Source organism: Pseudochaenichthys georgianus, chromosome 7 (genome assembly GCF_902827115.2).
Source record: "Pseudochaenichthys georgianus chromosome 7, fPseGeo1.2, whole genome shotgun sequence".
NCBI lineage: Eukaryota > Metazoa > Chordata > Actinopteri > Perciformes > Channichthyidae > Pseudochaenichthys > Pseudochaenichthys georgianus.
The window spans coordinates 43,666,086-43,680,999 of NC_047509.1; the positions used below are offsets into that span (position 1 = coordinate 43,666,086).

The 14,914-nt window shown below is 42.2% G+C and overlaps 1 protein-coding gene and 1 long non-coding RNA gene across 2 annotated transcripts in view; one reads left to right on the top strand and one right to left on the bottom strand.

Moving 5' to 3' along the window:
- Positions 1-8,348, top strand: part of LOC117450148 (uncharacterized) — a 46,107-nt gene extending 37,759 nt beyond the window's left edge. Inside the window, exon 4 of the long non-coding RNA XR_004552549.1 lies at positions 7,820-8,348. This is a non-coding gene — a long non-coding RNA (uncharacterized lncRNA). The remainder of the gene's footprint in view (positions 1-7,819) is intronic.
- Positions 6,697-14,914, bottom strand: part of cetp (cholesteryl ester transfer protein, plasma) — a 43,256-nt gene continuing 35,038 nt past the window's right edge. The window contains exons 13-17 of the mRNA XM_034088219.2: positions 10,692-10,759; positions 10,171-10,213; positions 9,901-9,973; positions 9,246-9,331; positions 6,697-9,154 (exon numbers count right to left, since the gene is read on the bottom strand). Coding sequence (XP_033944110.1) covers positions 9,077-9,154; positions 9,246-9,331; positions 9,901-9,973; positions 10,171-10,213; positions 10,692-10,759 — 348 coding nt within the window. The 3' untranslated portion in view covers positions 6,697-9,076. The remainder of the gene's footprint in view (positions 9,155-9,245; positions 9,332-9,900; positions 9,974-10,170; positions 10,214-10,691; positions 10,760-14,914) is intronic.

Sequence of the window (14,914 nt, forward strand, 5' to 3'; positions counted from 1 at the left end):
CTATAATCAATTTAAGTTTGCATTCTTATACCATTGTGTACAATAATTATAATGAATAAGTTCAAACAAACTAAAACTTACAGCTGATTAATAACGGTATCTAACTTGAGTTTTTATTATATCAAAAACCTGTTGAAATGCTACTGTTATTTTTACTGTCCCCCAAAAGCGCGTCGGCAGCCTCCAGGAATGCTTCTTTCACAACTTCGCCGTCTTTGAAAGACTTCATGTGTTTCGCAAGAATGTGACTGACACGATAAGATGCTATGGTAGCAGCCTTGCTCTTGTTGTTGGGCCTGGTGAAAATGGACTGCTGTGCATTTAGCTGTCCTTTCAGGCCCCTCCCCTTTTGGGAGCGTAGGGCAGAATTAGGAGGGAAAGCGTAGCGTTTGTGCACTGTTTTGAAATGCCGCTCCTAAATTACCATTCTTCGATAAAGCCACGCTCGCATTGCAGATGAGACAGATGGACTTTGAATTGGAATAGATACAAAAATAATCATCCTCCCACTCGGAGTGAAAATTATATATTCTGGGCTTTTTTGCTTCTGCCATAATTGCGGTCTTGTGTGTGCAGACTGTCACTCCTGTTGCCACGGATATTAGGCTCTCTCTGATTCTGGTTGACCATTTTTGTCCCTGCTGGTGTTGTGGGAATAGTTTCTCCATAAGTGTCATCATCCATATAATGAGTCTGACTATCTGCGCTACTCGTGGTGATGCATTTGACCAGCCTATGTTTCAGGACTTTCCCTGTCTCAGGATAAAATACTTGGAATGCTGTTGGGCTATATTTGTCGTATCCTACAAAAATACCCTTTGCACATCTAGAATCTAGCTTCTTCTTATCCTGCTTATACCCGTAGCATTCAGAGCTAAATATTTTCATGTTGGACAAGTTGGGTGTTTTGCCAGTAAAAACACGGTATGGTGTCTGCTCTAGACACTTACAGTGACACCTGTTACGTATCTGTGCTGCTGTCTGTACAGCATATGTCCATAACTGCTTTGGGAGGTTACTCTCCAATAGCATGCATCGTGACATCTCAAATAAGGTCCTCCAACCTCTCTCAGTAGTACCGTTCTGGTGAGGTGAGGCACTTGTCTCGTGCCTTATCCCTTTCGTCCTAAGTACAGTTTGAAACTCATGCCCGGTGAATTCAGTACCGTTGTCAGATCTTATGCACTTAATGTGTGCATCTAGACCGGGTGACGACACTACCTATTGACGCAGCAACCACTGTAAGTTATATTCTTGTTTAATTAGACTTCTCTGTTTAATTTATTCTACTCTGTATAATTGTTCTGTAGTTATTGTAGCTAAAACGGCGCTTTTGAGAGATTTTAAATCTCAGATCTGCTCAAGTGAACCTGTTACACAGGGCTCAGTGGGCACTCAAGCCTGCATTACAATATAGGCAGGGACACTCTGCTGTCGCCCATCAGCTGTAGAGAGTTAACTAATTAGAGGGGCGTGGCCCCGCAGCTGTGAGAATTCAGCAATCAGGCGTCCATTTTAGGTAGCTCTTTCCTGGAGCGTCAGCTAGCCGAAAACATTGGAGTCCTACGGGAGTCACGAGGGTGGCAAAAAGGAGGCAAATCCTCCTCTGATTAAGCTAATTACCGCTGGTGTTTTATTTTATTTAGTTTTCTATCCCCTCATGCTATAATCATGTGTATTTACTCCATTCCTGGAGTAAATATTATCACTGGCCCCGTGTATCTCCTAATCGCTATAACCGGCCTGCTCTCGTTTATCCCACATGCTCCACTGAGATCCAACATCTAGTTTCAGGCGGCCTGTGGAACTGCCAGTCAGCTGTTCCTAACGGTACGTCCACACAGCAGCTTTAAACAAATCTTCAACGCTTCCAACGCTTCTCTGCCCATTGACTTTGAATGGGGATGACGTCACTTTTTCGAGCGAGGCGAAGATTTCCAGGATTTTCAGGATTCAAAAGTTGTGCAATGTTCAACTTTTGAAGCTGAGCTGGAAGCGTCAGCCAATCAAATCCCGTTTATGCAAATCTGACAGTAGAAGCGCTAGCCAATCAAACCGCGTGTAAGCAGGGAGAACCAGACCGCAGTTCATTTCCTCATATTCCAAACGAGAAATTACGGTAGCAAATCACCCGGTTCTTTACGACCAGAACTATTAACGGGATACAAACCGGAGGAACCAGGCATGGAGGGAGGTGGCAGAGACAGTGGGTGAAACTGGTAGGTTTTCGCCTGTTTGGGGAGTTTATATATATATATATATATTGCTTGCATAAAATCCCCGGGGTTTTTTGCTTTGTATGTCGGGGGCGGGAAATTCATGTGATTGGTTGTTGGTCGCGTTGCTCGCAAAAAAATCCCCAAGCTTTCAGACACGCCCAGCTCCAAGATTTTCAAGATTTTTGAAAAGCTGAAACTGGCCCTCCCGCTGTACTTCTTGGAGACTTCAACCTCCAGACAGGGAAGATAGACGAACTAACATCTCTGTTAACCGCCTTTGCTTTCGCACTGTCTCCGTCCCCACCAACTCATAAAGCTGTCAGTGTCCTTGATCTCATATTCTCAAGGAACTGCACTACTTCTAACCTCTCTGTAAACCCGCTCCACACATCCGATCACTTCTTCATTTCATTCTCTCTACCCCTTTCCAAACATAACAAACTAATCTCTTCTCATCCTGCACCTGTCCACCGTAACCTTCGTTCCCTCTCCCCCTCTACCTTTGCCTCATCGGTGCTCTCAGCCCTCCCTTCCTCTGACTCGTTCCAACTCCTGCCTCCAAACTCTGCTGCAGAAACTCTCCTCTCTACTCTCTCATCCTCTCTGGACTCTCTCTGTCCTCTCACATCTCGGCAGGCTCGTCAGTCCCCTCCTGCTCCCTGGCTAAATGACGCACTGTGTGCTAATAGAACCATCCTTCGGGCAGCAGAGCGGAAACGGTGGAAATCCAAACACCATGACGACCTCCTAACCTATCATGCTCTCCTCTCCTCTTTCTCTGCTTCGATCTCTCAGGCAAAAAGCACCTTCTTTCAAGATAAGATCCAATCTTCCTATTCCAATCCCAAAAAACTATTTTCCATCTTCTCCACCCTCTTGGACCCTCCCAAAGCCCCTTCCCCTCCTCACTTCTGTCAAGCGACTTTGTTAACCACTTTGAAAAAAAGGTTGATGATATTCGCTCTTCTTTTTCTGACTCACCTTTAATCACCGCTAGGTCAACAGACCCTCCTTTCACCCGCACACTGACCTCCTTTTCCCCTCTCTCTCCAAGTGAGGTTCTTACCCTCATTACCTCTGCCCGCCCTACCACCTGTCCTCTGGACCCTATCCCTTCAAACCTCCTTCAGACTATCGCTCCTGATATTCTACCGTTTCTCACCCATTTCATCAACACTTCTCTAACTTCTGGTCACTTTCCAAACAGTCTCAAGGAGGCAAGAGTAAACCCTCTCCTAAAGAAACCCACTCCCAACCCGTCTGATGTTATAAACTACAGGCCTGTCTCTCTCCTCCCGTTCCTGTCTAAAACACTTGAACGCGCTGTCTTTAAACAACTCTCCTGTTATCTCCATCAGAACAACCTTCTGGATCCGCACCAGTCTGGTTTCAAGGCAGGTCACTCCACAGAAACTGCTCTCATTGCTGTCACTGAGGAACTGCACACTGCTAAAGCAGCCTCCCTCTCCTCTGTCATCATCCTGTTGGACCTGTCTGCTGCATTCGACACAGTGAACCATCAGATCCTCCTTCGCGCTCTCCAAGAACTTGGAGTTTCAGGCTCTGCACTTTCCCTCCTCACCTCATACCTCAAAGACCGTACCTACAGGGTAACTTGGAGAGGGTCCAAGTCCGACCCTTGTCAATTAACTACAGGGGTCCCTCAGGGCTCTGTTCTTGGTCCCCTCCTCTTCTCCCTGTACACAAACTCGCTCGGATCAGTCATTAGCCCGCATGGTTTTTCATACCACTGCTACGCTGACGACACCCAATTAATTCTGTCCTTTCCCCGCTCAGAGACCCAGGTCGTTGCACGCATCTCTGTTTGTCTAGCTGACATCTCTCAGTGGATGTCTGCTCATCACCTCAAGCTCAACCTTGACAAGACTGAACTGCTTTTCCTTCCGGGAAAAGATTGTCCCACTCTTGACCTGACAATCAACATTGGCACCTCTGTTGTTTCCCCGACTCAGACTGCAAGGAATCTGGGTGTGATCCTGGATAACAAACTGTCCTTCACTGCAAACATCGCTGCTACAACCCGCTGCTGCAGATACACGCTTTACAACATCAGGAGGATACGTCCCCAGCTGACCCAGAAAGCCACACAGGTTCTGGTCCAGGCTCTCGTCACCTCCCGCCTAGACTACTGCAACTCCCTCCTGGCTGGTCTACCTGCATGTGCCATCCGATCTCTGCAGCTCATCCAGAATGCAGCGGCTCGTCTGGTCTTCAACCTTCCTAAATTTTCCCACACCACTCCGCTCCTCCGCTCCCTCCACTGGCTTCCGGTAACTGCTAGAATCCACTTCAAGACAATGGTACTTGCATACCATGCTGCGAATGGATCTTGCCCTTCCTACATCCAGGACATGGTTAAACCATACACCCCAGCACGTGCACTCCGCTCTGCATCAGCCAAACAGCTCGCTGCACCCGCACTGCGAGGGGGACCCAAGTTCCCATCAGCAAAAACACGTGGGTTTGCTATCCTGGCTCCAAAATGGTGGAATGAGCTCCCCATTGACATCAGGACAGCAGAAAGCCTGCACATCTTCCGGCGCAGACTGAAAACTCATCTCTTTCGACTCCACCTCGAGCGATAGAATTACTAACAAATAACTGCTAACAGAGCACTTATATACTAATAAAGGACTGGCTTATCTATAGCCAGTTGAGTAGCACTTGAAATGTTTGGCTCTATGAAATCTGATGTACTTATATGATTCTGTTTTCTTCAAGGTTGTGTCTTCCTGGTCGAATGTACTTATTGTAAGTCGCTTTGGATAAAAGCGTCAGCTAAATGCAATGTAATGTAATGTGTCCATATGGAGCAGTATCCGCTATGAATTTTTCAGTAGCTTTTGCTGTATCACTCTTTGCTTTGATAAAGTAGGGAAAAATCAACCCACTATAATCATCAGTAAATGCTATTGCATATCTGTACCCGTCTTTATCTGCTGGTTCTATTGGACCGCATAGGTATGTATGTACGAGCTCTAGTACTGTCTTAGCTTTTGCATCTGCCTGCCTGTTTCTGCTTTGAGTACATTTTCCCTGCGTACATATTTCACAGTTATGGTCAGACATGTCATGTTTCCCTTTGATCGACATTCCTTCAACCACTTTCTCAAGTTTAGACACATCCTCAAAATTACAATGAACAAGTATTCTATGCCATGTCTGGATGTCATGACAACCATTACAAACATCATCAGTATTTTCATCCTCTACTGTGCTAAGGTAATATAGCCTACCATACACATCCATTTTGATGAATTAGCCAATCATCACCGTCCTTGAATCGGACCTCAGCTCCGCTGGCTGTCGCTGCTTTCACGGAGAAAATATCTTGTAGAAAATATGTGATGTAAAGCGCTCGTTTGAGCCTCGTTTTCACTTGCCGTCCCTCGCAGCTCTATCACATGGTCCTCGGGTCTAAAGCTCTTATCGATTGTCTTAAACTTTGCCGGGTCATTAATCATGTGTGTCGTGGCACCACAGTCGACCATAAGACCACTCTTATTTCCTAGTTGATTTTGACAGTCACATATTTGAAAAAGAATGATGCACCGGTATCATCCTCCGTGTCTCCGTCTGCCTTCTTCACCTGATCACGGCCCAGCCCTCTGCCTCGGCCTCGCCCCCTTCCTCGGTGTGACGTGTCCCACCGTCGCTCCTGGATCTCGTTAGGGCATGGATCTCTTTAGGGCATGTCCTAGCCATATGCCCCATCTTTCCGCATGTGTAGCATTTAGTGTCTGCAAAGTCCATCTTCTTCCCTCTTCCACGTCCTCGGGTCCTCGCCCCGCTAGTCCTCATGACGCCGTCCTCGTCCGCATTCATGTCACTCGTCCTATACTTGTCAGTCCTGTCATAGCTCCGCAGTTTAGCTTTGAACTCACCGAACGTTAGACGGTCGTTGGTAGAGTGACGTGCACGACAAACGGGTTGAATGAATCCGGTAACCCCTTCACTACCATGGCAATCTGCAACCCGTCACTGATATTTTCTTCGGCCCTTCTCAATGACGTGAATATAGTCTCTGCTCGAATAATATAATCAGTAACAGTCTTGTTGCTTGCTTTGTCGAGAGAAGAGAGTTCCCAGTACAGGCTCACGACTCATGGTTTGTCCTTTCCTGCGTAGTGCTCTCGGAGTATTGCCAACGCCTTTCTTCCATCTCGTTTCGCGTCTCTCATTATGAGTGATAAACTCTTATTATCTAGACACTGCACTAATTCAGCATATGCTTCTGCATTCTTTGTTGCGTCTTCTTCAAGTGCTTCTTCATCGTTGAAGTCTATCGCTGGCTCTTCCAGGATAACTTCACTGAGGCCGCGCAGTTCCGCCATGTGCGCCAAAAACCTTGTCTCCCATAACTCAAAGTATATTCAGCAGAAGTCTCCATGTTTGCAGTCAACTAAAGTAGTTTGTAAGTATGCTAACGGACAGAGAAAACACACAACCACATCGCTCAGAGTTTGGCCTGGAATACGGACCGTTTATTGTATCTGCGCATGCTCATTAGCATCACCACGTTTCAGGCACATTCTGATGATGTCATACACATGAACTGAAACATGACTGCGTTATTATACAAATATGCTTAACACATATCACACTGATATCACATCATCAATCAGATCATCGATCATATAATATCAGAATATGTCCTTATCTGAGTCAGCTGCTCGAGCCGTATCTGGCCGTGCAACACTTTCAGTGTCACATACTGTATGCAGACGTATTCTTTTAAGCAACACATTAAGTTGACGAAACACACAACTCAAATGTAATTAAAGTCAGATCCACTCGTGTCTTAGATGGGGCAGTATCATAAAAACGCTTTCAAACACTCAATAGTTTATTTATTTTTTAACCAGTTAAACCAGTTAAGTCTGTATTCTCCTTGCAGGTGCAACTATGTGACTTGTATCCTGGATTAGATGTTTAAGTCATGCATGTTTAAAGTTCATATTTGTCTAATATTAGTTTACTTTTCATGAAGTATGACGCTGCGCTGTCAGTTTCTCAAACTTACTTACCCCACCTTTAAATGTTTCCATCTTATGCTTTGTACGTTTTTTCGTAACAGAAGAAATGTAAATGTATTTATAAAACGGACAAGTCAAATCAAGCAATCTGATTGGTCGATAGCGTTTTTGCGGACCTCTTTGATTACAGATTTGAAAACATCGTTGCTTGCTTTAAAAAGTAGCACAATTCATGATGTCAAACCTTGAAAAGTATCTAGATATCCCTGCCCTAATGCCAAAGGAACTGCACACTGAATATGTTTTGCCGTTTGATGTCTGGACCGCTGCGTAAAAAGGAGGGTTTCTGCCCCGTTACTTCTCCGCTGTTTTCTTGTCCCAGTTCGAAAAGCAAACTGCATGCAGTTTGCTTTTCAGCCCGACTGTATACAGTTTTTCTCAGACGCAGAGGGATACTGACTTGTTGTGAAAAGTAACTACAATTCTACCCGTGGTATACGCTCAGTATATCACGGCTAGGAACCAATCAGATTGCTTGATTTGACTTGTCCGTTTTATAAACACATATATACCTGCTGATTGTACCCCCCCCCCCTTGCTCAGTGAACTCAGCTGCAGCAGACCCAGCGGTGCAGCGCTCCGACATCAGAGCCCATGTGGAGCAGAGGTCAGAGGATGAGGACTACAGCTGAGAATTCTTTGGGACGGTACTAACAGAAGAAGGACTCTGGACAAAAATGCATTTTCCACTTGTGCAAGATGTGGAATTTTACATATTATTGTGTATTGAGGATGACTGTGATGCAGTGATGCTGGAAGTACACCACAGAAGTTTTAAGTTTTAAGTTTTAAAGTTTAAGTTTTAACGAATAAACATTACATATACAATTACATGATAACCATAGCAGCAGTCATGGTGTAGGTTTGAATTCAGGATTGGAGGGGGCCAATCAGAAGGCTCTGTTCTTTGCTGATCATGCAGTTCAGTAACTGAGCTGTTGAAAGACAGTCCTCAACTGTAAGATGGATAAAAAAGGACATCAGGGAATCAAATAGGTATGAAATAGACTGAAAAGTGTATCCATGTTTCTTTATGTTTAGCACTATAGGCAAATAAAAAAAACGCCCAGAACCGGTCTGTGAATTTGTAAAAGTCCACATTAGATTTGTAAATCAGTAAATATTTGGGTGAAATAATGCAAAACAAAGTCGCTGAGAGGCTGAGGCCAGGCCTGTTTGATATTGTGTGACACGCTACAAAAAAGTACTTGCTGAGATCAAAAACTCTGTTACAAAATAATGTGAAAACTGGGATGATCAACTTATTCTCCTTGGACATGTACATTGTTATATTAATCAGAACAATAATTTAACTTGCGGTCAACAAGAAGTACAACGGCCCTGTGTCACCCTCTCTTCCACACACACCTCACGCAGGTGAACAGGATTATAATGAGTGCCGCCCATATCCATGTGACCCAAGCCAACCAATCAATTGTGCTCAAACACATATCTTATATTAAAACAAGAGGCAATACTAAACACGTTTCATGGCGCCTACACTTACAAAAATGTAATATGTCTGTTTTTTGTTTGTTAATAATAGAAAATTAGACTGAATCAACGTATTCAAATCAGTAGTACTTTCCTTTTTAGCAATGATTTACTCTTTATGGTAATGACCATCAGGGAAATCTTGTTATAACCATTAATATCTAAATTTTATCTAAACAATATGGTCAAAATAAAAATGCAACATCATTGTTTTTGCATAGCTTACACATTAAAGGGTACATTTTTACAGGAGCAGCACTTTGAGACAAACATGAAAATGTCTCATTTTGACGAAGGGTTGCTTAGTTACTGTAGTGTCCTTCTGAGGAACTCCACCAGCAGGTGATGAGGGAAACCAAAATCCATCTGAATCACCGTGAAGCCCTTCACCACAGAAAGAGGAAGGGAAAGGGGAGAAGCGATGTGATTAAAACACAGAGGATGAGGAGATGAGAAAGGTCCAGAGAACACTCACCTCCCGAGGAAGCACCTCCGGGCTGAAGATGTCAAACAGGTAAGTTCCCTGTTCGTCCAGAAGCCTGGTTACCTCTGTCTCAAACACTGCAAGACATGCCACAGAAATATCATAGAAAACACATCACTTTACACACCACTGTACCTCTTCTCTCAAATTGTAATTCAACAAAAAGAATGCGATATGTAGCCATTACAGGTTCCACTTAGTTCCCTGAACTGCATTTTGCTGTAAGTTGACTCAAGCTTGGCAGTGCTGTTAAAGATGATTAGTTTCAATGGTATCACAACTACTGCTGCTACTATAGCACAAAACACAGTTTTACTACCGGATTAGCAACAGCCAACAGAAAATAAATACATGTAAGGATATTGAAGTCCAAATCAGCTGCAGGGAGACATTTGTTTGAAGGAATCCAGCAAAGTGCTCAGTTTAAAAATCTATACAGTAATGAATGTACAATAAAGGGCATTGGAAAATCATACAAGTACTTGTCTTGCTTCTTAAATAAGTAATTTAAATATCCTTTTTTATTTTAAAATGATACATTGCCAGTTATCTTTTCATTTTAGAAGAATGCTTTACAATGGTGGAGTGAATCGGACAAGGTTTAAGACAGGTTTCACTTTTTATATTTGTATTTCTCTGGACTCACCAGACAGGACTTTGGGAATTCCTATTTTCTCCACAGCTTCTCTGATAAAATCCAGTTGTGCCTGATCCAGATGCTGGAGAAAGAGGGAGAGCTAATTGAACCCCAATCTAATTCCATATGTTATCCAAACAGACTTGCAGTGTATATGCTGATTACATGTGTCATGGTCAAAGGAAGGATCCAGCTATTATATTTTGAAGGAATTGGACAGGATGTCTTGTTGGTGGGACACATGAAAAACACTTTCTACACATAATGAAAACATCTTACCGGTTGGTTTTGTGAGGAAAGCTCAGCCTGTAGAACGTGGACCCTAGAGAGGAGGATAATCACACACTGAGCTGATGTAGTGGAGTTGGTATTGTGGTATTTATACAGAACTGCTTCATCTGCATAAGAACATTTCTGTAGCTCACTGGCAACAAACGGCAATCCAACACTCAGGCAGATGGAAGAGCAAAAATGGCCAGATGTGTGAAAGAGCTTTGTTTCAAAGTCCTCTAGAAGAACCTGGTTGTGTGCCCAATGAATGCCTTTGGAGATGTGGCTCTCTCCATGTGACCAGTGACTGAACACAGCCCTCCTCTAAAGACCACTCTTCCTCACCTCTCCTTCCGGAGTGTGCAATTCAGGACAATCAGTTTGATTTGAACATACTGACACCTTTAGTATGACTTCCTGCCTGTTCATGCTGAATTTAATTACAGATTAAAATAGTATGCATGTGTTTCAGTCTGTAAGTAGGTCGTTTGAAATTCAGTAGATTTTTAAAAACCAACAAAACGTCTTACTCCGATCGGTTACTCTGCAGGAACACTTTCTTGTCAGCATAGGAAACAGTGATGTCCATATCCACTTCCTATAGAAACAGACACAAAAACATAATGTAACAGAAATCAATGCACCAGACCCTGCCCTCACACGGCCTTCACATTAGGACAGACTTTCAACTAACAGAGTCCTATTCCAATGTTAACAGTCAGCCATCAGACACAACCTTGAGCATGAGGTACAGCTACAGTCCAGCAGCAAGTCCTCAAAGAAGGCTTTAGTTTTCGAGATACCCCTACCCGAGGTAGAACAAAACACAACAATGATGTTTCTTATCTTTAGGGTCTCCCATTAATGAAATTGATTGTTGTCAAATACTATTTTGGGGGGGAAAAAAACGTTTTTTTGGTTGTTCTTTAGAACTACCCCAATCCCTGAAAAAGAGCCAAATTAGACCAGGCTGAATGTGGGAAAGGTGACAGAAAAGCCCATTAATGGCCACTCTTTTCCTCTTCAGATGTGCTGAGGTATGAACCAGGTGGCTGTCCTACATCACCAAATAGTCAGACAATTATTTACCTAAAGAAATACTGAATTACAGTCCTGTAAACTTAGCTTTAGTTTAGACGGAAATTGTACTTGTTTGTGATACATAGGACTCAATCACTTTTCTCTCATTTATCAGAAAAAAAGAAATCCCTAAAAAATATACAATTACTGAATTGTCTAAGGTGCTATTGAACACTAACCAGTAGTTGTATGGAAATATCTGGTACAGTTCTATTGCAAATGAGATTTCTTTAGACATAGGCCTACCTCTTCTCTGATACAGTCAAACTCCGAATGGGGGATAAGTGGCATACTAGCCTATAAGTTAAGAATGCTCACTATGATGGTCATTATATTTGGAGAGGGAAATACCAGGTGGCTGAACTACATCACTAACTAGTCATAATAAGAGTAACCCAATACAATCTAGTGTATTAGTTCTAAATTGCAAGCCTCTAAAACATAGGTGTAAATAGTACAGGTTTTATTGAAACTGGAACCTTAATTCAAAGTACAGTACACAATTCATCCAATCATTCTGTGAGAGGTCAAGTATATAGATACTAGAATAGAATGTTAAATGTCAGGTTCCTCAGAAACGTTAGGGGACACATGTTGACATTCTGCACAGCAGGTGCAGAACTCCGTACAGGGAAGGCCAACAGAGAGGCACTGGCACTTTCCACTCTCTCCACACGTTGCATCTTTGCAATACAAGTGAGTAATGTCTCTCACTTCTGTAGGTGCTGGGGGTTTTGTAAATAGCACTGGTTGAATGGCCCTATCTCTGACAATCCACCCCCTGCCAATAGGACTCCAGAACAAGGGTTTGAGTTCGGCCTGTGACAAACCTACCTCTTTTGGATTTGGAAAGGTTGGCATGTATGCAACTACAACAAGATGAACATATTTGACCGTGATTTAATTGTAATGCATGTTTCAAAATGATGTCGAAGTAACAACATACTGATACTGGTTAGTAAAAACCATTAATTAATGCTTTGACAAGTCTGCAGACAGACGGCAGAGAAACACCTTTTAAAATGCGTGTTTTCTAAATGGAGATCTGCTAAGCTAACGCAGTATATGCTCCGACCGTCCACACTCACAACAACGGCCTATACAGATATAAATAAACCAGCGACTGTATTCTCCATGACACAGGCAGTCTGTGGTTTGTACTTGTTTAACTTCTGTCTAGTTTCTGAACAGATATGAGGAGCTGTGAGCTCTGAGTGCTAAGAGCTAACGGCTGATGTTGTTTTTCTGGGGTTCTCATTGAAGATGACGTCACGGCTCCGCCTACACTGCGTTACTATAGTTACTGCCCCAGCTACTAAACTGTAGTGGAAACGCAGCATAAAGTGAGGCTGGCCTATGTACCAAGGCCTAACAAGGCCTAACTATACCGTACTAAGCCGAGTGAGGCTCTGCAATGGAAATGCGCCATAAGTGCCATGTTAGGGGGACATTACGGAGCTCATGAGTCCGCCCTTTGAGGCTCTTGGAGCAGACATAGAGAGGTGTATTTACCGGTGTGTTTCCCTGGATGATGAAAGTAGTCCAAATGCCATGTTAGGGCGACATTTGAGGTTTTGTTAACATTAATGCTTTTTGCTTTGTTTGTGTTACTAAGATACTTTTAGATACACTTTTGAAGTGTGCAACACTTTACAACTGGTAGAATATTAAGTACTTTGTAAGGAATTGTGTTTCTTTAATGGCAGTTTGTGATTTTTAGGGCTTTTTCAGTGAGACAATGCAGTTTTGATAATTTCAAGTTGTCATCTGCACATTAGTGTAGATATGGCATTGAAAAACATAGGTCATAGGCTCCTCCAACACATATATATATATATATATATATATATATATATATATGACGTAGACAAATAAAACAGATACAATACTGCAATAGAATGTTTTGAGATGACAGATTTGTGCGTAATTCTCTCACAAAGGAACTGTAAGATACACGTTTATGTGTGCAAAAAGTTAAAACTAAAACAATGAAATACTTTGTCTAAATAGATGTTATTTAAGAATGTGACTCATAATGGCAGTTTTTGGATGTAAGTAAGACAATCCAGTTAAACAATGTCGTTTTTGATGACTTTAGTGATTTTTGCTTTTTTCTGCTACAAAGATACTTTTAAATACACTTTGAGGTATGCAAAACCTTAAAACTAGAAAATGAAGTACATTGTCTGAATAGATTTTCTTAAGGACTGTTTCTCTAAAATGCAAGTTTTTGATTTTAACACCTTTTCGGTTAAACAATGTAGTTTTTGATGACTTTGCTGGTCAAAAACACTTTTGTGATTTTAACACTTTTTATAAACTAGGCACACTGATAAAAACGTCCTGTAAATATTACTTAGATTATGTGTTTTACTTCTACAAGAAATTACTAATTTAGTGCTTTAACTCAAAATGTCTCCTTTTATTTAATGTGTTACTTGCATTTTGCATGTAATTTTGTATCATCATTGTGTTAAGTACATTTTAACCATAGAACCAAGTAAATATTACCTAAAGTATTGTGTTGATTTTAAAACGGTTAAAAGCTAATAAAGTTGACCTTGGCAACTTAAGTGAAGATGGGTTACGCCCTATGACGTCAGAGTAGTTGCACACGGTACAGAGATTCGGGAGAAGAGGACAATTTACTGAGTGGAAGATGGCATGGATGGACCCTCCGCTAATGTGTTGAATAATCGTGAATTTGGAGTCATGTGAGTATATTTATATGCTTGGTTATCTGGTTACATTCATGTTATCTTGTCAGCTGAATGCACATATTAAAAACGTACATTAACCGATTAGCTCGTTAGCATGCTAGCTAACTCAGCACGTGGGATAAATCAGATATCAAGGTGTGGGTTATTTATCGGATGATAGCTGCTATAATACAAAACAAAACGTCTGCCTCTCTCCACAATGATCGATAACAGTGAACGGATGGTCAAAGTAAGGCACAAATAAACAGAATCACACGAAGCCTGGTTAGTGTTGCCTGACTTTATAAAGTGTGTTTATAAGCACACTGCTTGTAGGCAGGCATGACAGTCGACTCATGTTCAGGGGAGGTGGGTTTAGTTTCCTGCACGCCTCGACGTAACGGAGCGTCCACACTACAGCTTCAAAAAAAGCTTGGAGCTGGGCGTGTCTGTAGCTTGGGGATTTTATTCAAACACTTTTAGTGGAACTAGGCAGTTTTTTTATTGTTTTTTTATTGTTATATTGTTACTGATTTTTGCTTTTGTCTGCTACCAAGATACTTTTGGATACAGTTTTATGTATAACTACGGTTCTAGTTGAAGAGTTTGTAAATTAACATGAACCGAATCTGTTGCCTGGAAACGCAATCGCACAACGTCACGTCCGTTAATTCCACAAACACACGCATGGATTAACATCGATTTAATACATTAATGTAGTCTTTGTTTCTGCTAAAAGAGGTGTCGACCAGCTGGGGCAACAAGAAAATCGGCTAAATTGAGTGTGACTATTAAAAAACAAATCATTATTATATTAATATTGACAATAACAACCGACCATCGGGTAGCATTTGCTTGGCATTTCCGGGTATTACTCCACGGGTTGGGCCATGTTAACAATACCGTGTAACTGTCACTTTTGATGGGACGAAATCGTGACATCTTCACGTCTCCCAGCATGGTAAATCGTCACA